Here is a 25,822-nt window from a genome sequence, read left to right as displayed (position 1 = left end):
CACGCAATATTTGTTGTAGACATTTTGTCTGCATGCAATCTTCCACAAATTTCATGTTCAAATGTTACGTACAGATGCAAAAGTGACCGAAACCCAAATATGGTCGTCAATGGGTCTTGTTCCTCATCCTTGTTGTGATGTAAACAAAATGCATTGATTTCCTCAACAAGCATTTTGCATCAGATCCTGTTCCTTGTATGACGCTCTTCCACATCTCCTCTTCCTCATTTTTCAAGCTGAGATGTTCGTCTCTAACAGAGCAATCTCTCCCTGCAAGGAGCTTGTGTGAAAGGGAGAAAAGAGTGAACTAAATTGTTCTCCTGACCATCTTCAATTTTCATGTGCACAAACAGGTTTTGTGTCAAAGCCATATTCCAGTGAAAATGCATTTTTTTAAGATTTCCCGTATTCTCAAACCCAAAGCTTGACAGGTATGGGGCAAGGCTAATTTTTTTTTAGCACTCAGAAAAACCATTAAAATGTTTGCTTTAATCTTTCTCTCTTTGTTCCTGAAACTTGAAATAGGAAAAACTATATTAAACTGTTTCTCATTAAAAACAATTCCAGCTGAAGTATGTTTTTAATAATGTGCTTAGCAGATAAATTAAATGATTGACTTCAGACGACCATCTGCTTGGAGAATAGATCGCCCTTCACCTGTTGTTGTGCACTGTCAGTCAGATGGCTGGGTAAAAGGTGGGAAACATTTTGCCTCATGAAAAACACAGAGTCATAATGTGGGAGCTAAATGAATGTGTGTGTGGAGCAGCTGACTGCCTGCTGGAGCAGAGAGACTGACTTATCAACAAGCTCAAATCTCCTTGTTTGACCTCCAGTGTTGCACTAGAAAGGGCAGAATTTATGATATATTCATGATAACCTCTTAAAATACCACTAAATTGAGCAAGTAATTGAAAGTCTATCTTTCAACAACTAATAAATTATAGATAACATTGTCCTAACTGCAAAAATGAAAACAGCAGTAACCACAATAGCTATTTTCCATTTTAAATAAAAGAGAACAGAATATATTTTACATATACTGCAATACGCAAACTCTTCCTCAAGAGTGGACATTTTCTAGCGTATTTACATTAAATAAAATTATAAACCAATGGTGAATGTCATTGAAATAATCTGAAAATGCATATAATTGGACTGTATATATATATATATATATATATATATATATATATATATATATATATATATATATATATATATATATATATATATATATATATATATATATATAATTACTGAGACTATTTCCCATATTTAGAATATTAAATTTTTTTCCCTCATACATTCCTCCTCAGCAGTTTTTTTTAGTGCATTAATATCAGTGTACAATCTTGCCATCTTGTCAGGTTGTCTTTGGCCGTAGAAGACTACGGTGTCTGTACATGAGAAACCTTTAGTCATGTTTCACATTAAGTCAATGTTAGTTTTTAGATTACATGGATGTAGGAGGAGCATTACTTGTAAAATCACACTAAAATCAGTCATGACTTTCAAAAGTGAAACCTTCAGGTCAATGTTGATTGAAACCACTTAAAAACACTTCAAGGTTGAACATTGACTTTGTTGCCCATAACTTTGATTTTATTGGTGAGTTATGCGAGGAGTTGAGGTCAATGCCCCATCTCATGTCACACACAGATAACACTGTGCTTTGCTTTGTGAATATCTAAAGCAGATTTGTGGATGAGAATGTAGACCTTGGACAAATTTATCTTGACCAGCAGGTTTTTATGAAGCCTTTTCTGTACTCCACAACCAAAACAAATTCCTGATTGACTCTGCCAGATAAAGTTTAGTAAATGTTTAAATGGAAATGCACCCAAGTTTAAATCAATTCGCTGTTCTTAATCCATGAAAATGTGCTCATGTTTATCCTGGAAGGTTGGATGTTTCTCAGCCTTCGCTTGTCCCCAGACAGAAAGCTGAAGTTAAAAATCACAAGGCAAGCCTGTAAGCTAGCTCTCTGTTTTTTTTTATTTGGCTTTCAGGGATAAAATTGTTTAGGAGGTTTTATGTTAAATGACAGAAGATTCTGGCTTATCTTCCTTTTCTATACTCAGCAATGCTGCATCTCTCTCAGGGGTTTCAATTCATTTCACCAGATGATGTATAAACCATGTGCGAGCCCAAGAGGAAATGCACAAGAGCGGGGCCCTGAGAAAGGCAGAACACATACAGTGATGAAAAGAGCCAGTAGAAAACAATGCTAAAGAAGTGGAGAGATGAGTTTTACTTTGGAATGAAGGTAGACTTGATTTAAATTCCCTATGTGTACCTTGAAGAACTCAAACAAAATGTTCATCCTAATGTGAGTATCCTGACCTAACGTATTCAGATACACAGCGTATATTAATCCTGGGAATAAATGGGATTTTTAAATCAAGCCAAGTTATTTCAGGTATGTTGTACATTAATAATAGTCAAAATGGCCTCAGGCTGCTTTACAGTTCACGGATCACCCATGCGCTCTATTCTTAGAAGGTCAGTGAACGGTAAGTTGGGATAAGTGGAAAAAAAAATAGAATATTCTAACAAGGAAAACATTAACATTAATGTTTCACTGTTTAGAACACAAATTCAGTCAGTATTGGCTAAAATGTTATGCCATTGAAGATATCTGTACACAGTGCCCTGCAAAAGGATTGAACTTTGCTAAGTTTGTTCACCTTACAAGTATAGAAATGTTTTAGATTTCATTGGTATTTTATGTGAAAAACAAAGTAAAGTAACAGAGGTGTGCATTTATTTTATTTAATCCCTCTAAATGAAATGCCTTTAGAAGTCACATACTTAAAACTGTCTCCTTGCTTAATCTCAGTATAAGTCCAGTTCATTTTTTATTGAACATTGGTGAACAAATGGCATCATGAAGATCGAGGAAAAAGGTAGGTTGTGATACAATAGTTCTAGCTTTGAAAATGTCACATAGCTCTGGTCATTCAATCTTCTGATAATGGAAGAATATGTCAAACCTGCAAACCTACCAAGACATCTCTAAAAAGCTCAACTATCAGTAACAAGCAGCCAAAGAGGTCATGCTAACTCTGAAAGTGCTGCATGACTTAAGGTGGGAGAATTTTTTGATAAGACAATTATTAGTTTAGATCTTCAAATCTGGCCTTTCTGGAAGAATGCCAAAAAGAAAGTTGTTGTAAAAAGAAAGTGATGTGAGTGACCTGTGTACATCACCCTGAAAACCTAAAGCCTAGTTTGAAATATGGCCTCAACAGCATCTTGGTTTGACAGTGCCTTCCTTCAGCATGGACAGAGAACCTGGATTGAGTTTAGTGCAGGGTAATCCTGAAGGGAACCTGCCTAAAGATGTCCCTCAACACACAGCCCGAGCTATAATGGACTAATTTAGATTGAACCACATTTATGCATGAGAATGGTCCAGTCAAAGTACGGAGCTAAATCCAACCAAGGATCTGTCGCATGAAGATAATATTTCTATGAGAACAGCTGTGTGCAGAAAATGATTCTCCAATAGCTTTGCAGTAATCTAATCTGATGTTCTCTTCTCGCTCTGAATGCTTCTATTTTGCATTTCTGTAAGCTCTTTTGCCAATGAAGTGGTGCCAGTGCAACATATTTAAAGAACCTCCTCCACTAAACACAGATCTGCCTCTGAAGTTCCTCCCCTCCACTCCTTCGTGGCCTGTTATTTAGCAACCTGGCTTTTACAAGAACCCATTCAAAACTTTAACCCAGAGTAACACCAGGAGTTGATTTAATGTAGATGGTATTTTTACTGGCAGTGATGCCATTGAATAGGGAATGCATGACATTCTTCAGAGAATGCCGTGCATTCGGTAAAGTATTCGGTATACTTTACCGAATGATGAAATCTTTCATTATTTGGTAAAGTAAAGGTGTGAAGAGAAACTGAAACCATGCAGCTTATTAAGCAACAACAAACAACTGGATAGATGATGAGTTTTGTGGCAATTTCTTTTCAGCCCTTTTTTTACTGCTTTAACATTATTATTGCTTCTTCTTGGATGAGTACAGGTGGCATAATCTATATTTCCCAATGCTGAAATACAATGTGTGCTTATCTGGACCTTATTTGGGCTATATTGTACCTTTTTTCCCACATATACCCCAAGTTATTTTATATTCTTCCAGCGTGGATAAATGTCAGCGAAAGTTAGACATTTACATGCCTCTATAATCTCTGTTTGATCAAACTCTATATCAATTTTATTTTTTTATTTAAAAGTGGCTCCTTTGCTAATCTTTGTCTTATATATTTTTTTTTCGTCTTGCAAGCACTTCAGCAGCAGCCTACCTTCTCTTCTATGTCATGCTGCACAATAAAGAAAGAGTTAACCGCATTGTTCTTTAGCAGCAACCACATGAACCTTTTTAAAATTCATACTCTGAGTGCACACAATCAAAGCGCCATCCAGAGAGATCGAGAAGGGTATGCTTTGCCTCTCCTGACCAGAAATGCTCCCATATGAAATGAACAAATTGTTTATGGAAATTTACTGAGATGCAGCTATTTGTCATTTCTCCCACACAGAATGCATGGGTATTTCTGTATTTTCATCTTGCTTGAATTAACTCAAATTTTAACACACTTTTTCACCGAGTGCACATAATGAAGTGGATGGCATAAATGGAACATCTGTTAAATACTGATAGGTAATTTAGTAGCATTTTTGTTTCTATACCAAATTAGAGTTGCCTGATTAGGGTGGGGGACATATTTTTGTTTTATAAAGCCCCCCCCCCCCTCTCAATCAACCAGAGAGGTCGAAGCTTCACTAACTTTTCCTTATCTCCTCCTCCAGACAACTGGAGCTGCACAGTCCTGACGCCAGGCACACCATCGTGCTCCGGTGCCCAGACCAACCATCTGCCCTGTCCTGGTTCTCTTCCATGCACTCAGTCACATCCACGCTGGCACAGGTCTGTCTCCTCTGTGAATCATTTTTACAGGAAACTGTTATCATCACGGTACATTTAGATGTCAGCGACCGTTGCACGACTCCTCTGAACTGCTTTGAGGGTGGTGCATGCTGAATGACTCTCCAGGCTTAAACCTGTCACCCCATCACAGCGAGCAGCGGCGGAAGTTGTCCAGAATACATCCAGGACAGGGGTAGCTGGCAGCAAAGAGATCCGACACCTGGGATGGCTGGCAGGAAAGGTTGGTGCGCGTGAGTGTGTGCGCGCATGTGTATGTGCTTCAAATGGTCCAGAAATGAATTTGTCTTTTTACAGTCATGCTGTTAGGTTTTGTTGAAGGGTAAGAACTCATAATGTACAGCAATGAATTTAATACGAAAGAATAGAACATGCACTATACTAACATAAACACTGTATGGTAAAATCGATATGACCAATACGCCCAGAAGATTATTGCTTGAATTAGATGTTAAAAGCTGGAAATCAGACTTGTTGCACCTGCCAATAGGGGGCAATGATGTGCCTGTTTGTCAACTGTGTACTCAGAAGAGAAGAAAAAGCAATAAAATTTGCGAGCCTTATGTTGCTAACTACAGATAGCCCTAGTAAATGATGAATTAGTATTAGCTTGTTAGACTTTTGTTGTTTTAGAAAAAAGAGATTGACGTAATATTCTGCTCAATAAACACATATACTTGAAAACCAATTTTAAATTTAGTGTGTAGATGTAATGAAATGAATATAAATGTACTCTTCCAGTAAAACACAATTAGATCAAGACATTTTTGTTTGAATATTTTAAGGCCATAATACCTTTAAAGTTTGGTATTTTTTTACCCAAGTTTGTCATACAATGAGCATCGCAGACCAGCCGGTGCTGGGGTGAAATTTCTTTCAATTTTGCAAAGGGTTATTACGGCGGTGAGATGGTGTGTGTGTGTGTGTTCTGTGTGCTTTAATATTTAAATGTGTTTGATTTAGCTGCATAATCCATTCTGTCCTCTAAACAAGTAAAAACAACCCCACATTAAAGCACCTAGAAAACCCAGTCATGTAATTTTTAAGTTTATTAAATGTGTGCTTTGTCACCCTTTCTTTTGTTGCAGAAAGTGTGAGATTGGTTTTCTGCATGTCACAGAGGTTTAGGATAAGTGTGTTTAAAAAGAAACTCAATAAGATGGGGTCAGAAGATGAAAACAGTCAGTGTTTTTGTGTGATTGTGTTTGTGTGCTTATGTACCTGGGGCTGCATTCTTATTAGGAATTATCTTCAACTCCTGCACACACACACACACACACACGCGCGCGATGTATTTGTGAATTTCACCCATACGCAGCTTCGCTCTCTTTTTCATATACAAACACCTGTGCAAATAGGCGCACACATCCATATCTATCTAATTTAGTCCTCATGAATTTGCCAATATTTGATCCTCCAAATGCAGTACAATACAGTTACTTAGCAACATATCCTCATTATGTTAAAAAGCTGACCCTTGACCCTCTGAATCCCACTGTGCGATTGGTTGAAGCAGAACTTCAAAGAGCTACTTTGGATTCCTCGGCTCGGCAGCAGATAAGCTCTCATAATGAGAAGAGTTCTGGAGCATTGTCACATAAAATGCACATGAATTGTGTGAGTGTGCATGTGTGTGACAGATAGAGAGAGAGAGAGTGTGTGTAAGTGAGAGGCTTGTGGAGATGAGTGGGTGTGGGGGCAGAGTAAATGGATAGAGAAAGTGTACTTGCATCTCCACAACAGCTAAGTTCACTTTTATCTCACTTCCTGTTGGATATGCAACACAAAGCTAGAGACGAACTTGTCATGGGTCCAGGATTTATTTGCTTGTTTTTGACATATTTTACACATTAAGCACAAAAACATGTACATTAACAGATCCGTCACCCTGTGCAGCATGCAACTAATCAAATTCAACTTGAGTGGCCCTCCGGGAGTGGTTGTTTAGTTGGTCTCTTGACATAATATTCAGTAATCACTTGCTCTGTTTAAATTAATCACCAATCTAGTACTCATTAAGTGTGTTGTTTCTTTTTTTTTGCTGGTTAAGCTCTATTTCTCAGTCGGTTATGTAAATAAGAAAAAAGTTATATTTGTCATATATTTGCATAATAAACTGCTGAATATTATTGAACTTGACTTGGGACAAAAAGAAATCCACAATTACATTATGTTAGGAGTTAAATCCCCTGATTAGTGTAATCATTTTAATGAGTGTCAAACTGAGGGGAAAAAATGGAGGAAAACCAGGTAAAGGACAAAGCACAGAATAATGTATCACACTTTAGCCCATGGCACAGCAAAAATAACTAACCTGAATTGAAGGAACAGGTTGCATGTTTTTACCTCTGCATTTTTGTATTTTACCTCAGCATATGGCTGAATGGGAGCAGCTGTTCCTCCCTCATTGGTTATCTGTTTATGCGGCAGACGGAGAGTGAGAAGCAGTGTTGGAAACCGGTCCTCGTAGTGGTGACGGAGAAGGACCTTTTGCTGTACGACAGTTTGCCTCGGAGCAAGGAGGCCTGGCAAAACCCTTCACACAATTTTCCACTTTTAGCAACACGGTAGGTAGCTTTACAAATACAAACATACAGAAATGTGCTAGTTCTTTAAAAAAAAAAACAGCTGAAGCACAATTAATTTCTTTTCATAGTTTGCTTCCTTGACATTCTGAATAAAAGCAATAAAAAAAGATAACAATTTCTCATTTATTAATAATACTTTTTATGAAAGTTAAGTTTGAAAATCTTTACAAAGGTCTTGATTTAATTTGACAATTGTCCACCTGGCCTTGCTCTCATTGTGCGTATTTTCTTTCCTTTTGTTTTTGTCTGAGTTTCTAAAATACAACTGATCTTGTTATGATAGAGCTTTAATTTTTATTAAGGACAACAATAAGAAATAAAAAGTGTTTGCCCTCAGATTTCTTCTATTTCTGATTTTTTTTGGCACAGCTAACTGTTTCAGAATGTCAAACCTCTTTTGTCAGACAAAGGTTGATTGAGGAAAAACAAAATGTGGTTTTCACACATTTCTCTCATTTATTAAGCAAAGAGCTATGTAAATCACCCTGGCCCTGTGTGAAACAGTTCTCTCCTGTGCTTTTAAATAAATAACAGTAAAAACATTTATTCTCATGAAAAAAAATTTGAAGACCTGTCTCGTGTTTGCTAAAAAAAAAAATATCCACAAGACTTTTGGAAAAAATATTCTGCAAGCTGATGAGAAAAAATGTGAAACATTTTGGAACTTGTGCCTCCCATTAAATCAACATGGTGTGAGTGTGACGTTCTACTTTACTAATTCAGAAGCAAAATGAGTCGCTATAACTGATGGATCCATGAATTCAGCACGTTACCAGAAAATCCTAAGGAAAAATGTGCAGGTATCAGTTCAATAACTTTAAATATAAACTCTTGCTTTAAGTAGCAGGACAATGATCAAAAGAAACACCAGCAAGTTAACCTCTGAATGGCTGAAAAAATTTAAATAAAAGGAAGGTTTTGAAATAACCTTGTCAAAGTTTAGATGTTATTCTACTTTAGATGTTCTAGTGTAACCTGAAGCAGGTCATTCAGGCGTGAAACCCTCTGATGTGGCTAAGTCAAAAAGACTCTGCAAAGAAGAGCGGGAAAAAATATCTTCTGAGTAAAGTAAAGGGCTCATCACAGAAGCTGGGTGACAGTCGTTTCTGCCACGCTTGGTTCAACTGGATTTTAGGTTTGAGGGCAGTTACTGTTTCTCACAAGGTCAAGTTGGTTTGGATATTTTTTTGCCTAGACATAACGAGGATGTAATTTCAAAATTGCATTTTGTAACACTCAATTAATAAAAAGTGTTGAATGATCTGAAACGTCAGTTTGACAAAAAGGAGGGGCACTCTTGAAAGCAATATCAGAATGTATTGCACATATTTTAATATATATTCATATTAAAATATTAGGTGCATAAATAACTTGCCGGTACTAAAATGGTTACATAAAATCTTTGTTTTAAGCTTGCTAAAAAAAATGCACTTAAAAAAAATCTACATACAATGTGTCTGATTTTAACAAGTGTCATTCTTGTAGTCTGGTCCACTCTGGTCCTGACCGGGGGTCGCCGTGTTCTGGCACTGAGCTGTTTTTTGCCACTCGGACTGGCACACGACTCGGCATTGAAACTCACCTTTTCCGGACTGAGACCACAAAGGATTTGTCCATGTGGACCAGACACATTGTCAACGGCTGTCATGCATCGGCTGAGATGATCAAAGAAGTCACAACAAGTGAGTTTTAGTACATTCGGTGTCATAAAACACACACAAATCGACACTTTAGACAAGAGAAAGACAGAAAAAGCATAAAAGATGGGAAGAGCAAGGTGAACTGTCCTGGTCACTTTATGGGTTTCTGCAACACTTCCTCAGATTGGTCCTGGCGTCTAGTGACACAACGCATTCAGAGAGATTTAGGAGTCTGCGGTGGAAACCACTGCCTTGGGTCAAGCAAACCTGGAGTCACTGCATAAAGCAATATGTGTACATGTGAGAACAGACTCCCACATCCTCTGAGATAGAAGAGCCTCTTTGATATAAGATGACAGCCATATGGAAGATGTAGACAAAGCACTTGCTATTTATAGCAAGGAATTGTGTGTGCAATTGTGTGTATTTACTGTTAGGCATTGAGTATGTGTTGTTTAGAGGATTGGAGTATAAACTCTCTCTCTTATGGCCTCCATCTTTCTCAAAGCACAAAATGTCCTGGGAAATGATCCTTTCCCCTGAGTCCTCTTCAAGTTTCCATGTGCCAAATTAAGCTTCACCTCAGGCTCTATCTATAAATCGGTGTGCATCCAAACCCATATGATACACACGATAGTTCGTCTGTCATTTACCTACAAATTCCTGTTAAACTCACCCACAGTCTGTTTCAGCCCTCTGTTCCTGGTCTTCAGTAGTTGGAGGGTGGCTAAAGTGAAAGTAAAGGTTACATTTACGGTGTAAACTAAAAGTCACAAGTTGCTCAGCATCAAAAGATGGAGTTGAACAGTCTCCATGACCTTGATGTCATCAAGCTGGTAGTTCTGTGGGAGGGCGTGTTCCTGTGTGTGTGGACACTGTTTGATTGGCGTATTCCTAGTCTCCTGGCTCTGTGCTCTATCTGTCTCACTCTCAATGTTAATAAGATTTGTAATCAGCAAAACAATCTGCAGCAAGCTTTGGTCGACAGTTTTTATTCAGTTTCTACCGTAAACAGTGCAATGACGTTTTATTGCTTTTAAAGTTGATACAGCAATTAATTCCTTGTGTTATGCATCTGCGATGAGGTTAATCCTTTCTGTCTGTTAGAAAACATCTTTCTGAATCCCTGCTAAATATGCATCAATACTCCATAGAGTATGGAGTATTGACATAGTGTGTGTTAATATTTTTGGTTTAGCTTAAGCTATGTTGGCCTTTCTGCAGGTAGGCATGTTTCTAAAAACATGGTGGATGTGAAGCGTGGTCCTTTGAATCATGCTACATTTGTGTGTGTGTGTGTATATATATATATATATATATATATATATATATATATATATATACAGTACAGACCAAAAGTTTGGACACACCTTCTCATTGAATTCAATGAGAAATATATATACTGTATATATAGATATCTATATATAAGATCCATAAGATCTTCAGGCTTTTTAAACTTTGGCTGCTTTAACAACAATTTTCAGTTCATTCTTTGCTCACTTATTGTTTGTGTTGGATAATAAATTGTATTTTATTTGTGCATGTATAATTTTTAAACTAGTTGGATTTTTAAGTCCAATAAGACTTGAAAAAGACTTTTTAAAAATATTTTGATAATTGTTGATGAGGATTACAGGAAGTTTTTGTTTCCCTGGAGCAAAATATAAAGAAATTAGGGTTAAATTAGGGCTAGTTTAAAATGTTTTTTCTATTGCATTTTTACCAAGCATATTCACCGACACACCCAGATCATTGCATTTGGGTGTTTTACTCACTTCCATTGAAACAGGTGTACAAAATGCATCACCAAGGCATACAGGCTGCTTCTACAAATATTTGCATAATAGCTTGCTTGCTCAAGAGCTCAGTGAATTCCAGTAAATTCCTGCTTCCTTTAATACAAAACGTTAATCTAGGATTAGCCAGGAGAAAAGTACTTGAAGGGGTAGGCAGATATATTGAAACTTAATGGATTACTTTTGACAATAAATTTTACTCTAGAGTAGTATTTTACCTAATCCTCTGAGATTTTGGAAGCAACAGTTTTCCAAAAGTGCCTCTGGCATGTCAGCCTTTAAGACTAACAACTCATGAGAAATTGGACCAGTTTACTATTTCATGACAGACGTTTTTCTTGTTATTTAATGGGACCATTTTAATTTAACGACATAATGTAAAATTTATAGGGTTTAAAAATTGAAATCCTTAGAAAATTAAACAACTTTTGTTTAGCTTTTCTCTCAGAGCATCATGGTGATGCTCTGAGATTCAGGCATGTTTTTTTACCTGACATAATTTTAGAGTGATTACTATGTCATACTATAGTTTTAATCTAACATTATATCATTCATTAAATGTTTGGCTGACAACATTATGAACCTTTAAAAAGCTAGGCTAAGCTAAACTGTAGATGAAAAATTGTTCTAAAAATCATTTAATTTTCATTAAAAATGCTAGCTAATTAAATGTTTTCATAAAAATATTTGCCTTTGCCTCACCACAGCCTTTAATTTAAACTGAGTCTCATGAAGAAACACCAGTTTCTCAGTTGGGTCCTACAGAGGCAGGAAAGTAATTTTACAGTTCCTCGTGAAGGAGTGTGACATTGCATACAAAATACATTCACTCATGTTTTAAGCTCTTACCATCCCTCTGACCTTGTCAGCTTCTTTATCTGTATCCTAAACTCTGATGCCTTATTCATTGTCAGAGCTCACAGTGAAGATTTGCTCTGAAGATAGATTAACTCGTAGTCACTCAACAAGCGGTGAGACGTTTTTGGGGGATTTTAAAGGGGAAGTGAATTTGTACGGCTCCGAAATCAAGTTTCACTTGACCTTCTGGCATATCTTATTTTGTGATAATAATGTGATAGGTCATGCTGATAATTTCAGCAAACAGCAGCCGTGTTCTGTTTAACAGATATTCTACTTCAAATCAAAATGTTTTCGAAAACACTTTCTTTTTGCACTAGAAAGTCTTGTTTTCTGTGTTTCAGATTTAAAATGCAAAAAGAACGTACCTGAAGTCAAATGTTACAGCTATGAAGAATGAGCTTTCTGAACAGAAAAGAAAAAAGGAGGAAGCAGCTTGATTTTTTACTTCCACCAACACAGAATTATATTTACATGTTTTGGGTTTTTTAAGATACTAACTGCTTATGTCAGAGTATCTCCTGAAAAATCCTGAACTATTCCATTAAGCTAACCAAATCTTTGAGACCACAATAAAGAGATGCATTTTTATTTATTTTTTTGTGTGTGTGGTTTTGTTCACAAAAAGTTTGAACTTTTTGTGAACAAAAAGTTTGAAAAACTTCAACTTAAAATACATCTATTTTAAGTTGCAGATGTAAAGATTTGCTTAAAGTCAGCAATCCTTCATCTCTGGCTTCTTGAACTTCTCATTAAAGTGTTTGTCAGAGTGAAGTCTGCAAAACTTGTTTAATTGCTTTTGGGGTCACTGGGGTGGTCTTGGTGAACAGGTAAACAGCTTAATGACTGGAAGCTCTTTAAAAATCAAATTAACTCAGCGGTGGTGGAAAACTAATCTATTAACCTGCTGTGACACTTGAAGTCGTGTGCAGCTTCAAAATCTCAGGTACTTTTCAATCCTAACGACCTATAAGTTTAAGATGAAAGTCTGAAAAACAGATTTTGTCCTTTAGTAACCTTTTAGTTGAAAGACCAAAAGTGGTCTCAGAAGTAGTGTATCTGTTCTCTCTTACTGTCCAGTGTTACCCTGATTTATTCCCTCACTCTGTTATCACTCTCTGATCCTCCATCGTTCCTCGTCTCCTCCACTCAATGTCAGAAAAGGGGTCTTTGTTGCAGCCTGAAAAGCCCCTTTATGTGAGAGCGTATTCTGATGGGAAACTCTGCTTTCCCTGCCGAACAGCGTCCTCAGATAGAAGAGTACAGTTTCAGGTCTAAAATTCAGAAAAGACCGGCACTCTTTCATCCATTTGAAGCCCCATTTATGCTTATAGAGGTGCAATGGTTCCACACGGTTCATTAGATTTATATTACACTGTTATTTTGCATAATGTTAGGACATATTTCCATTTGATTAGATATCTGTTCTCTGGCTGTAGAGGTCTGACTATATGAAGGATAGTCATATCTTAATCAGCCAGATTAAGTTGTTGGGATACTTTAATGATTTTAAAAAATGGCTCCCTTGACAAATACTAACAACATAAAGAGGACAATGTATGATGTTGCAAGCTTTTACAAAATACCCTTTGTAAAAGCTTGTGGAGAGAAACCCAAAATGTTTGATCCCAGTCAGACAGTTTGAAGACAGTGTTACAAAATACTGAGGAAATATATGTAAACTTCAAAAGTTTTTGCTACTGTAATTTGAGGCGTCCCTCAGGGATGCATTTTCAGACAAATTTAATTTTGAGTGTATGTGCTTTCTTCAGGTAAGATTCCATAAATACAGTATATTTATTCTACTTTTATGTCAGAACAGTGTTCTTGTTCTGATAATCCCACACTGGTTAAAACTTATTTGAACCGCATTAAATAAGTGAAATAAATAAAAATAAAAACTACGGATGACATGTAACTTTTTAAACAAAAATGGTGGTAAAGTGAAGATGGTCGACAAGGGACCTTGTTGAACCTTGAATGCCACATCATTTACTCTTCAGACACAAGCCAGAAATTTATAAGTTATTTTACATTTAGTTTGACATATGACTTAGGTATTTAAAAAAAAACAACTCAGAACCATTTCAACACTCAACTCTTCTCACTAATATTGACAGGAAGAATAGTATCGGTTAATTAGTTCCCTGAAAGTTAATGCATTTTTCTTTGCTTGGAATCGGCCCGTTTATGTTATTTTGTCTGCAACCAATTAAAAATTCTGAAGCCGGATTTCTGACTGGAACCAGAAAGAGACTGACTGCATTGGCTCAACTCAAATGTGCAACAGCTCCTCTTAGGAATGGCTTTTAAAATTATTTTTTTACTGGTCTGTCATCGAAATGTATCTAAAGCTGCATGTCGAACACCGTGCTTTTGCTGTAGCACCCCCATCCTTGTGGATCAACTTCCCACTGTCGAACGTGAATAATGCATTGTAATAATGCATTTAGGGATTGTACACCTCTTTTTGCCAACTTTTTTTTTGCTTTAAATTTTCTCTGTAAACAAAGTTGATTTGGTAAATTCCTACATTCGGGTTTTGATTTGTGGATTGTTTTTCAGTGGACAACTGCTGCTACTGTAAGTGGCAATCAGCTTAGCGGCAGTGATTGTAATTGTAATTGTGCATGAACATGCTTATAAAGCGATGCCCCTGCTAATCCAGGAAGTCCATCACAACATTACTACATTTGTTACCCTTATACAAAGCCAGAAAATGAATTCAACATGCATTGTTATGGTTTTGTGAAAAGAACAACCTGTTAATAGTCAGAGACAACCTGCAAGGTGAGATTTTCCTCATACATGCACACGTATGAGCAACCAAACATGTATTCATGCATTGAAATGATAATCACCGGCACATAACGATATTTCAGTTTCTTTATGTTATTTCAGGTTACGTTTTTGCAACTAATAGTATGGACTACACACCTTTATTGCCATATATAAGCACACTTAGATACCCTCCTCTACACACATCGGCACATGCACACACTCATCTTTCTCTGGCTTTCAGCAAACACTGGAGAGATAACAACTCCTCTCGCTTGTTGTCTCTTTGTCAAACAAACTCACAGCTTGGTAGATCAGATGTCATTGAGATGGGAGCTTACTGTACGCTGTAAATAAACTTCTCGGCCTGTCACCTCAATGTCTGCTATTGTCAAAGTGTGAGTACTCAGCTGTTTTTGACAAATAAAAGAATGTGTCCTACAATTGCGCTGTGCAGGGATGAGACAAAGACGATAGAGGCTACACTTAAAAAGAGTGAGTTGATGAAGATGGCGGGCTTCGCTCGGCTTTCAGGCAAGACGCCCGCTGTGAGGAGAGGAGAGCGAGCTGGAAATAAGTGGCAAGAAATGGTGTAAATCTGAGAAATTGCACTCTCTGTTTACAGCGAGATCTTCAACAGGAGAGCAATGCCTGTCACTGAAATGTTGCAACCCTGAGGTGGATCATGAAGTAATCATGTGAGATGCATTAATTAGACGAAAGATGATGCGTGTATGGTGCTTTGCAGACGTTTTCACATCCATTGAAGCTTTCTATAATTTGTCTCATTATAACAACAGGTTTTTGGGACATTGCTGTGATAATAAGTAACAGACCAATGCAGAGCAGTGTATGATTGTAAGGCGGAAAGGAAATAATATATGATTTTGACATTTTTTTGACAAATATAAATCTGAAAAGCTTGGCATGCAAATGTTGTTATTTTTTGTTGGATTACATTTAAAATGCTATCTGTACACACATCCCTGAATATAAGAGTCCTACTTTAACGTACGACAGTGGCAGCCTTGAGCAACTGTCCCTGGAAGGAAGTTGAAAGGTGGATGGAGATGTTAGAGGCTGCGAAATAATTCAGCCTGTGGCAGGTTCACCTTCAAGCCAGACAAAAACCTCTGAACAAACAGAGAGAGCTGTAAGAGAATGGTTTAGATTAGTGCATTTGTGTTAGAATGGCCTAATCAAATTTGTGGCAATGCTTGGCAAATAGATAATTGACTAAATTTGCCCCTTATCATCTATTGACAGAAATAACGCCTTGAAAATGTAACTTCTGTGAAATTAATCTATATAATGTTACATATACTATAAATGTTTCACTTAGTTAAATAAAATAACTTTTCAATAAAATTCTAATTTATTGAACATAACTGTATTGGGAATGATTTCTGTTTCTGCTGTTCTTACATTACAAAGATTTTTTATACACATCACAACCAGAAGATCCATCCATTAGCACCCTAAATAGTTACAATATTTTCTGTTTTCTAGGTTGCCTGTACCAGAGTCAGGAGTGTCGGCTGGTGATTCACTACGAGAAAGGCTTCTCTGTGCTAGCTGACCCAAAGGTAGGAGATGGAGAGGACGGCGAGGAGAGAGTAATTGACATATCGGTGAAGCCCCAAGTGCTCCTCTCCTACCCTTTTGAAAAACTAAAAATGTCCGCGGACGACGGCGTACGCATGCTCCTTCTGGACTTTGGAGGGAAGGAGGGAGAGATTGTAAGTTACCAAGGGCTTTGATTTGACGTTTAAGATGTATCAGAAAACACTTGAACTAAAATGCTTTTATCTCTTGTGTTCTACTAAAACCAAATAGGCTAAATAAAATCAACCTCTTCTGAGGGGAAAAAAAATAAACTTCCAATGGTATATGGTAGTTTTAGTTGTTTGGTTAGATGCTTTAACAGGCACATGCTTTTTATTATACATATATATATATATATGTATACAGTCCAGACCAAAAGTTTGGACACACCTTTTAATTCAATGAGTTTCCTTTATTTTCATGACTATTGACATTGTAGATTCACACTGAAGGCATCAAAACTATGAATAACACATGTGGAAATATGCACTAAACAAAAAAGTGTAAAACAACTGAAAATAGCCCTTATATTCTAGTTTCTTCAAAGTAGCAACAACCTGTTGCTGTGATTACTGCTTTGCACACACTCTGCATTTTCTTGATGAGCTTCAAGAGGTAGTCACCTGAAATGGTTTTCACTTCATAGGTGCCCTGTCAGGTTAATAAGTGGGATTTCTTGCCTTATAAATAGTCATGAAAATAAAGAAAACCCATTGAATTAGAAAGGTGTGTCCAAACTTTTGGTCTGTACTGTATATATACTGCTCAAAAAAATAAAGGGAACACTTTAAGTGTGAAACACCTGTTTAAGTGTTCCCTTTATTTTTTTGAGCAGTGTATATACCCTTTAGATTTATATATATATATATATATATGCAGTTTCCCATTCACATTTAGCTCAGTAATTTTTTCTTATTTCTGCGGGTTTTAACCCTTTCATGCATGAATTATGATCCTTTGTGTCAGAATTTTTTTTCCATTTTTTAAAATTCTTTTCTTAAGGCATAAAAAAGGTAGGAAATTTTTTTTGTAAAAATATATATATTTTTTTTTTTTTTTTATGTGATCAATTGTAATTTTGTCCAAATACAAAGTTGTTATTTGAAAAATACATCAGTAGTATTGTTCCTTAGGGGTTATCTGATGTCACAATATTTTTTTTACTTGCAAGAGTCGTCTACAGTAGAAGGAGGGACCGGGTCGGTTCTCATGCTTTTTTGTCTGTCAGCCATATTGTATTTAACAAAAGTAATTTCTTGCATTTGCAGCTGATGGCCAGTAGTTGATGGTATATTTTATTAGTGTCCACGTCAGTGGTCTGTGTGCATTTATAACATAAAAATCCACAGGAAGCACAAGAAAATGGCTTTTAGATAGCTGTCCACTGTAGTGACCACTATGCATGAAAGGGTTAAAAACACGTATTTAGACAAAATTTTAAGGTAGTCACATTTTGATTACTGAAAGAGGACATTTGGCCCAGTACTGAAACACTTTGGTTATAAAGTCAATATTGGCCAATTTTAGTCTTTTTATTAACATATCGGTATCAGTCCGATAAGTACGCCTGGGCAGAAATGAACAATCCATGTTTATTTCCATCTTGTTGTTGACCTTTGTTTATGTGTTTTAAAGGAAGGGAAGATGATTGGGCTGGCTATGTGTTTTTTGTACAGTCATGTCACAGTGGTAATGATGCAGCACAGGATTATGGGGTGTTTAACAGAAGCAGAGCATTGTTATCTCTTTTACATGTGTTCAAAAGTGTAGGGAACTTAATATTCATGATGTCTGTAAATATTGGTTAATACTGCCATAATAGCAGTATTAATATCAGATATTGATATGGGCTCAAATTTTAACCTATTTCAACATCTCATCATCTCAAATTATTTTCAATGCAATGATAGTAACAAAAAGCATCAGTCTCACAAAGACACTTTAAAAAACAACCTGTATAATTCCAGTCTTTGTAGTTTGCATATCCCTTTTAAGTCAATTTTATAGATTAACTATCTTTTGTCTTTTTTAGTAATTGTGTCCATGTGATCTCTTTGGCGCCTAAATGACACACAGAAACACACGTGCCAGCTATGTGCACGATGCACTCTGCCACCATTGTTGCGGCCGGCACAGTATGAAAGATATTCATAATGCTGTCTGTTCCATCTATGAATGGATGAGAACCAGCCACTTGGCAGCAGCTCGGGATGGGGAGGACGTCACATGAGTAAAAGGCTGTCGTATTTCATGCATCGTCCCTGTCAGTTTAAATATGGCAATTGATCCTCTGAAAAACGGTGAAAATGTAGACATTTTCATCAAAGCAAGGCCCTGAGTGCCCCAGACAGAACATGAAAAGTGGATATGTCTGGAAAAAAGAGGACACTTGATCACCCTTTAGATTTAGAGGTTTATGTACTATTTCTTGGTAGACTTGCTTCAACTAGCATCTTCACAAGGTCTCTGTTCTGAGACTGATAACACAGAAGCCGTCCTTCTTGAAAAATTGTGTTTATGCTGCTAAATCGTAGCCAAAGATTAATCAGACCTCCAGAGGCTCTTTTTTTTATGTCTAAGTTGAATTATCAAAATTTTCCCATGATATTATTCAAGGAAGCAACATGTTTGAGATTTTGTCCTAAAATCTATTTACAGGTGAGCCTTCAAATATTCCAAATTAAGACAGTTAAGCAATTAGAAATAATTGTAGTGATCCTGACTGGCGTAAAACAGGAAATATTTTGTTGTATTTAAATGTCGGGTATTGAGCACAATAGAAGAATATATAGTCTCTTTATATAGCACATGTAAATAACTGGCTCCAACTACGTGCATGGCATATTATCTTTATCTTTAAAATATCAGATTATACCACACACAGAGGGAATCATGTGGAGATTAATTATGAGTAAATGCAAACTAAGAAGTAACCGACGCTCCACCAAAGTTAATAAAAACCCAGTTACAGTCTCAGGAAAAACCTTACTGCTACACAACATTCCTATGTGTCCTTTCCATCACAGCATTTCAGATTGAAAAATAAATGTAAATTTATCAAACGAAAACTAAATATCAATTAACCAGAGCTGTGATAAAAGTAATGACTTCAGAGTGTGCGGTGGTGTTTTTACCAATGTGTTGCTGAGGCATTCACTGCCTCGCACCAAAAAAACAGAACGACTCATTCTGTCTCTAAGGGGGGCTTCTGCCGAATAAGGCAAGAAACAATCTGCGGTGTAAAGTGTACATGACAAGAAGAAGCAAGGAAGTAAGTCCTGCTAAAAGTAAATTACAGCACTTCATTAGGAAATAACACCTGGAATGAAATAGATGTGACTCACTAGTCCTTACACGGCAGTATTTCAGGCGCAGGTTTTCCTGGAAAATAGCCTGTCACTGATTGTAAGACTTTTAATCTGTTTGCTGCTCTCAGCGGCTCTCTGAATAAAGTGCAGCTGCCCTATGGGAGCAAAGTAATCAGGTTTTATCAATGTAATGAGCTAAGTTTCTTTATTCACCGTGTTTACCACAAATTTAACATCTAATTGGTCATTTATCTCTTTTTTTTTTTTTTTTTTTTACTTTATCTACCAAGAGGCCTGCTGCTTTATTATTCTTAACTTGTCGCTATGTAGTGGATAAAAACTCACTCTGAAAACTGCAATATGGACTCCCTGACCTCCTTAGATTGAAAAAATTGGAAACTGAAGTGATATATTAATGCTTCAGACTGTAACAACAGTCCTTATATACAGTACTCAGACAGAAATGCTCAGTTCTGACTGACCTCCTTATGCTCAAGGCAAATAAGCAAAGACTTCTAAGCACTGATTCGAAACCCTCTCTTGGCTACTTGAGCAGAACAGATTTTGTTGTCTGTATTATTTCTGAATCCAAGCACAGTTTCAGACAAGCTTCTATAAACAATCCCAAGGCACTTGTGGATGCAGCTGACGGCTCATCAGCTCAATGTTTGAAAGTCATCTGCGTGAGTTTTTTCACTGTTTACTACAGTTTCAACTTGGCAGGAATGTTTCAACTTGTGCTTGGCTAATTTATCAGGCTACCCTGATCTATCCATTCAGGGAACGTTTTCTGACTGACAAAGATTTCTTGCTCAGCCATGATTTTGTTTTAAACAATATTGACACAATATGAGGTAGCCTCTGATGATTTCATAAACTGATCTCATAAACTATAGTTAAGGCAAAATGTGTAATTTAGACATCTTGAATTTGAACCAATGGATTTTAGCAGATCTGAAACGAGTCATCTTGAGTATTTGATTTTTACATGGTGCCCATCTGAAGTGTGGTATACAGTATTTTATATACCAAAATAATAAATAAACCTATTAAATGTATGTTTTTATGAAATAAAATGTTCATGGGACATGTTCAGTGACTCTTGGCTTCTCAGGCAAAATTTAGACTTGACATTTAGCATACAGTAAATCTTTCTCCATGTCTTGGAACGTTTCTTTTTTTGTTGTCTTTTTTTCCTCTTCTTGATTATTTAATTTTTTTTTTTTTCTGCTTCCAGCAACTGGATCTTCACTCGTGTCCGAAACCGATTGTCTTCATCCTCCACTCTTTCCTGTCTGCTAAGATCTCCCGTCTGGGTCTGGTGGCCTGATTTGGGAGTTTCAAACTCCTGTGAAAACAAACCCATCTTGTTTCTGCATCTGGACACAGCTCTCGTGCGGCACGCCACCTCAAACTCCTTTATTTGGAAACCCAAGCTGAATGAATGTAGCTTTTACCTGTAATTTGAGCTTTTTTGGGTTTCTGTGTCTTAGCAGGTGCCTGAAACTGGTTGTTCTTCAGAAATATTTTGGGGCGGGGTGAATGATACCCCTGTCAGGGCTCCAGGAACTTGAATGTTGGCTGAAGAACCAGAGAGGAGAATGTGAACTGGACTTGAAGCAGATGGATGATATATTTTGATGTACCAACAAACTGACAAGAGAAAGTTGGGCATTACTGTCACGTCCAGGATGGGAAGGACTGGCCACATGTAGCAGGATGGAGATGAATTCACTTTTAATTCAATCAAAATGTAACGGCAACCTGCCTTCCATTTACCAATTATATAATTTATTTACCATCTACTCTGAAAGGACATTCCTAATTTCACTTGTCATCCGTCTTCCTCATACACGACACAGCGTGGAGAAACTTTGCACATTAGTCTTTATTAGAGTGCCCCCGGGATGCCTCGTTATCCGTGTCTGCATTCATCATCCAGACTGGGGGGCCACATTTTCCCACAAAATGACGGCTCACTCCGATTTAAACTGTCACTGCATTCTTTTAACGGCATGCTCATGATGACCGTCCCGTGTTTTTAAGGTATTTCAGCGTGACAGTTACACGTGAAGGTTGAAGACCTGATGAACCTGAAGAGGATTGATTTTTTTCTCTTTTTTTCCCCTGCGTCGCATAAAACACTAGGGAGAGTTTTGGAATAGTTTTGTCAAATAATATAAGGCGAATGTTATATTTTTTAGGCAAATGACCATTATCAACTTCTCACAGCCTTAGGTAAATAATTGATTCAGAGTCATGGTAATCTATATCTATAATAGAAATAATTTATTTTTTAAAATCACTTTTCTTATACCAGATCCTGAGGTTAGATGCGTAGCAAGTTAGAGGAATAATAGCACATTACATATTACGTTGTGTATCAGAACTGCAGTAAAAGCTAAATTATGTTTTAACAGAATTTTCACTTATTGGCATCCCTGCTATGAGTACCTTTTCATTCTCCGCCTTTGCCGAGAAAAGACAAATTTGTCTTTTTACCCAAGCTGGCAAAAATTGGACTTCGCTGTCCAGAATATTTCATACTTCAATTCTTAACTTAAATTCAGGACTCCTGGTCCATTACCAGATCCCTGGTTAAAATCTGGTCATATAAAACACTGATTATTTCTCAAAATGCTGAAATATTTTGTTTTCTCCGGTCTGATCCAACATGATGATGTTGTTTAGTGCTTCTGATGTTATCTCAGAGGGGACCATTCATCTTTCTGGACCGTTTTTCCCAGGACTAACGACAGTTACGCTGTCGCAATTTCACATTCATCACGATTTTAATTGCTATTTGTTATTTGACTGATCGGCAGTATTTGTAACAGAGATAAAACTCATTAAAAACAGTGCAGCAAGCATCATATCCAGTATCATTAATACAGGAAGGAGGCATCACAGTGTTGGGCCCCGTGTTAGTCCCACAGCAGCTGTGCAAGTCATTATTCTTTCCACATCTGTGGACTGATGCGTCAGTCTGATAAAGCCACCTGCCAGGTTTCCTCTCCATCTTGCAGAAACTGGAGAGGAAAAAATGGTTGACTTTTAAATAAATTAACCAGACATCACAGCTTGAGAATAAATGGCAATAAAGCTTCTTTGATGGTTATATCCTTTGTCCATCCTTCTGCAAAGACATACTGCACACACGTACACTGTACAAAGTGATATATGCATTACAATCCTACCACACTGTTGAGAAAGCTATATGTTTTGTTGTTGTAAAGATTTGTAACACTGATGAGTCCAGCACTTGCCGATCATGTAAAGAGGAGACAAGCTCTCTGAGGAAAAAAAAAGCTGCTTTCATATGTAGATCTCTGATGCCTTCGGCAGCTACTGTACTGTCACTCAGAATGATGATGCTCACTTTTTAATTCAGACGTTGCACATAAGTCCTGTGATAAACGACAGTTGATTAGTTGTTTTTATTGTCTTCAGCTGTGATTGATTATTTTTCATCAGCAGCAAACACAGATCACCTCCTCTGTCATAAAGATGTAAATTAAATCTGTTTGCTAATGACACCGACTCTTGCATTTTATTTTTGATTCTACGGTTCCTTGCAAAAGCATTAATTTCCTTTAAGCTTTTTCACGGTTTGTCTCAACGTAAAAACGGGGTGTGGTTGTGCCTGCTTTGCTCATTTTTCATGAATGGTCAAGTTTGATTAGATTGGATGGAGAGCTTTTATAAACATCAGTTTGCAAGTTTTGCAACAGATTTTCATTTAGATTTGGTGTCTGAACTTTGTATGGCCATAACGTAGCTCTGACCATACGTTTTGAGCTGTTGTCCACCTGGAAGGTAAACATCTATGCTGGACTCAAATCCTCTGTGGCCTGTAACAGGTTTTGTTTCAGGAGTGCTCTCTATCTTTTTTAAGAGTAGCATTGCCTCTATACGCTTTTATTGAAGAAGTGAAAGGTAGTCATCCCAAAAATTACTCAAGAGTACAAAAACATAGACCCTATGGGGTCAGCTGAATCGCTATGTAGAGACTCGTAACAACCAGAAACTCAATGACCAGAGGGCCGCCTTTCCAGAAGTCTCACTTTAACAAGCTATGCATGTGTCAGTGTTTGCTTTTTTTTTCTAAATGAATGAAATAACTGCAGGTTACTTCACTGAATACTGAATACTACTTAGTGGAGTATCCATAAGTTGTACTCAAGTAAGGATAGCTATTTTCAAAATACTACTCAAGTAGAAGCAATGGGTTTCTTGCCATTTAATTTCTGCAGTAAAATTAAATTTTGTGGTTGTAATGTCACAAAATGTGAAAAAGTTAATATGGTCAAACAAACAAACAAAAAAAAGATAGCGAGGCATTGTTGTGGAAAAATAAAAGGGTCCAAATGATGTCAATTCCTTACAGAAAACTGATCACGGTTTCTTTTGTGAGGCACAAACAAGCAGTATTTCATTTTGGAAGCAGTAGAAATCAAGGAGATGTGCTAATTCACAAGCTCTTGGTGACAGTTCAGCTGGAATCGGAGGAGTCTATATGTGGGTTCAAGTTGTAGGCAGCATTTAACACAGCCATAACTCGTGACATTGTTAGCTCGCCTCCAAGGTAATGAGTTGGCATCCTAACCCACAATCTCACAGACAGATGGATGGCTGCATTAATGTTAATGAGGTTGAGAGGTTTTAGACCTCAACACTGTAGTAATTCTTATAACTGTTTATAGCTTGACATTCCTCACCGTCATATTGCCCTCCTACACATATTTCTTCTCATTTCTCCTTTTTTTTATTATTGAGTCGAGTCAGACAGTAAATATCAGCAGGTAGTCACTGTTGCATCATGTGATGGAGACTAAAAATATTTTCCTGGAGAATTTTCCCACATAGTCATGTCATTTACACACCTGAGGATGCATAAAAGTTTTGTCAGCAACCTGATTTGGAGAAATGACCAAGACTATCAGCATTTCAGAGAACCTGTAATTATTGTCAAAAACTTATGTAGATGTGGATGCAGCGCAGCTACTTCTCCCATACAAACAATTCTACTGAAGATGTTTTGTATGAATCCACACTGGATGACCAGCTGCTCTCTTGGCCTCATCTGTTTTTGCATTTCTCTGCCGTTGCAGATACTCAGAAACTCTATGCTGTGTGCTTACGTTTTATAACAACTATAGTTTCACCTGTGCTGTTCAGGCAAAAAAAAGTGAGCAATCTGAATATAAGGCACAGACAATATGTTTTGGTCTTGGACTAAACTACTGCAATATGATTACAGATTGTTTTTCAAAGAAATTTATTTTATCTCTTCTCATTTACATGAATCTGATATTGTGCATTTTATGAGCAGAGAGGGAAAGGTTCACTTTGGGTAACATTTATGCAACAACTGCAACTATTTCTAAAAATATCAATAAAACAAAAATTGTTTGTTTCAATGTGGTAGGTTTCTCTTGATTTAGCAATGGCTGCAATAAAAAGCTGAAAAACTTACTTTTACCTTTAAGATATATATATATACAGTAGCTATATGTGTTGATACAATGAAGGCCATAAATGAAAAGTTTACAATAAGAAACAGCAAAAAGGGCAAACTAGAAAAAATAGCATTATCTGCAGTGTGCATTTCAGCTGAACATTTTTGGTGAAAATTTCAGAAACAATTTCAGAAATAGTTTAATAAACTACAGAGGACTTGCAGAAATGTAAGAAAAAGGAAGAAGCAGCAGATAAAGCAGAAGTCCTCAAAATAAAAAAAGCAAAACTGTAAGAGGAGTGAAAACTTTCAGTCAAAGAAGTAATTCAGTATTCAAAATCTGTGCAGAACATTGTTTATGAACTTAAACTGTAAGGTCACCACGGTTTATAAGTTAAATGAGCTGAAAGAGCCAAAGCTAGCTGATGTACTAATGATAGCCTCAATGTTAGGACTAGCATCTTGACCTACAGTAACTCTATGCAGTGTGAAAAAATCCCATGTAAAAAAAAATTGCTAAAGCTAAAAGAATAATGGTAACACTTGGGCTTAACCTGCAGTCACATTCCCCATCCAGTGTGAAACAGACCCAGAAATGTAATAAGAAACATTACAAAAGTAAAACAGTTTACAATCTTCTTACAAAGCAAACATTTCCACGTACATGTTGAAGATTATAAACATTAAGAAAAATTATTTTTAGCTCAAGAGCAGAGCAGCTTATTTGTTGAAAGATGTTAGTTACACAGCTAATGTTAGATAAAATGCAGAAGGCTTTGAAGGGTTCGACTGGGAACCCGCAGAGTTAGTTGGCCAGTGTTTTTTTCTTCTT

General features: G+C 36.8%; 1 protein-coding gene across 1 annotated transcript in view; it reads left to right on the top strand.

The window, feature by feature from the left end:
* The window catches only part of sntb1 (syntrophin beta 1), a 56,187-nt gene extending 33,121 nt beyond the window's left edge, over positions 1-23,066 (top strand). Inside the window, exons 3-8 of the mRNA XM_023330594.1 lie at positions 4,824-4,941; positions 5,093-5,182; positions 7,390-7,526; positions 9,033-9,229; positions 16,129-16,358; positions 20,770-23,066. Coding sequence (XP_023186362.1) covers positions 4,824-4,941; positions 5,093-5,182; positions 7,390-7,526; positions 9,033-9,229; positions 16,129-16,358; positions 20,770-20,862 — 865 coding nt within the window. The 3' untranslated portion in view covers positions 20,863-23,066. The remainder of the gene's footprint in view (positions 1-4,823; positions 4,942-5,092; positions 5,183-7,389; positions 7,527-9,032; positions 9,230-16,128; positions 16,359-20,769) is intronic.
* The last annotated feature ends 2,756 nt before the right edge of the window (positions 23,067-25,822 follow it).

This window comes from Xiphophorus maculatus, chromosome 3 (genome assembly GCF_002775205.1).
Source record: "Xiphophorus maculatus strain JP 163 A chromosome 3, X_maculatus-5.0-male, whole genome shotgun sequence".
Classification (NCBI taxonomy): Eukaryota; Metazoa; Chordata; class Actinopteri; order Cyprinodontiformes; family Poeciliidae; genus Xiphophorus; species Xiphophorus maculatus.
Note: the sequence above shows the minus strand (reverse complement) of the source record. Positions and strands in the feature narration are given on the sequence as shown.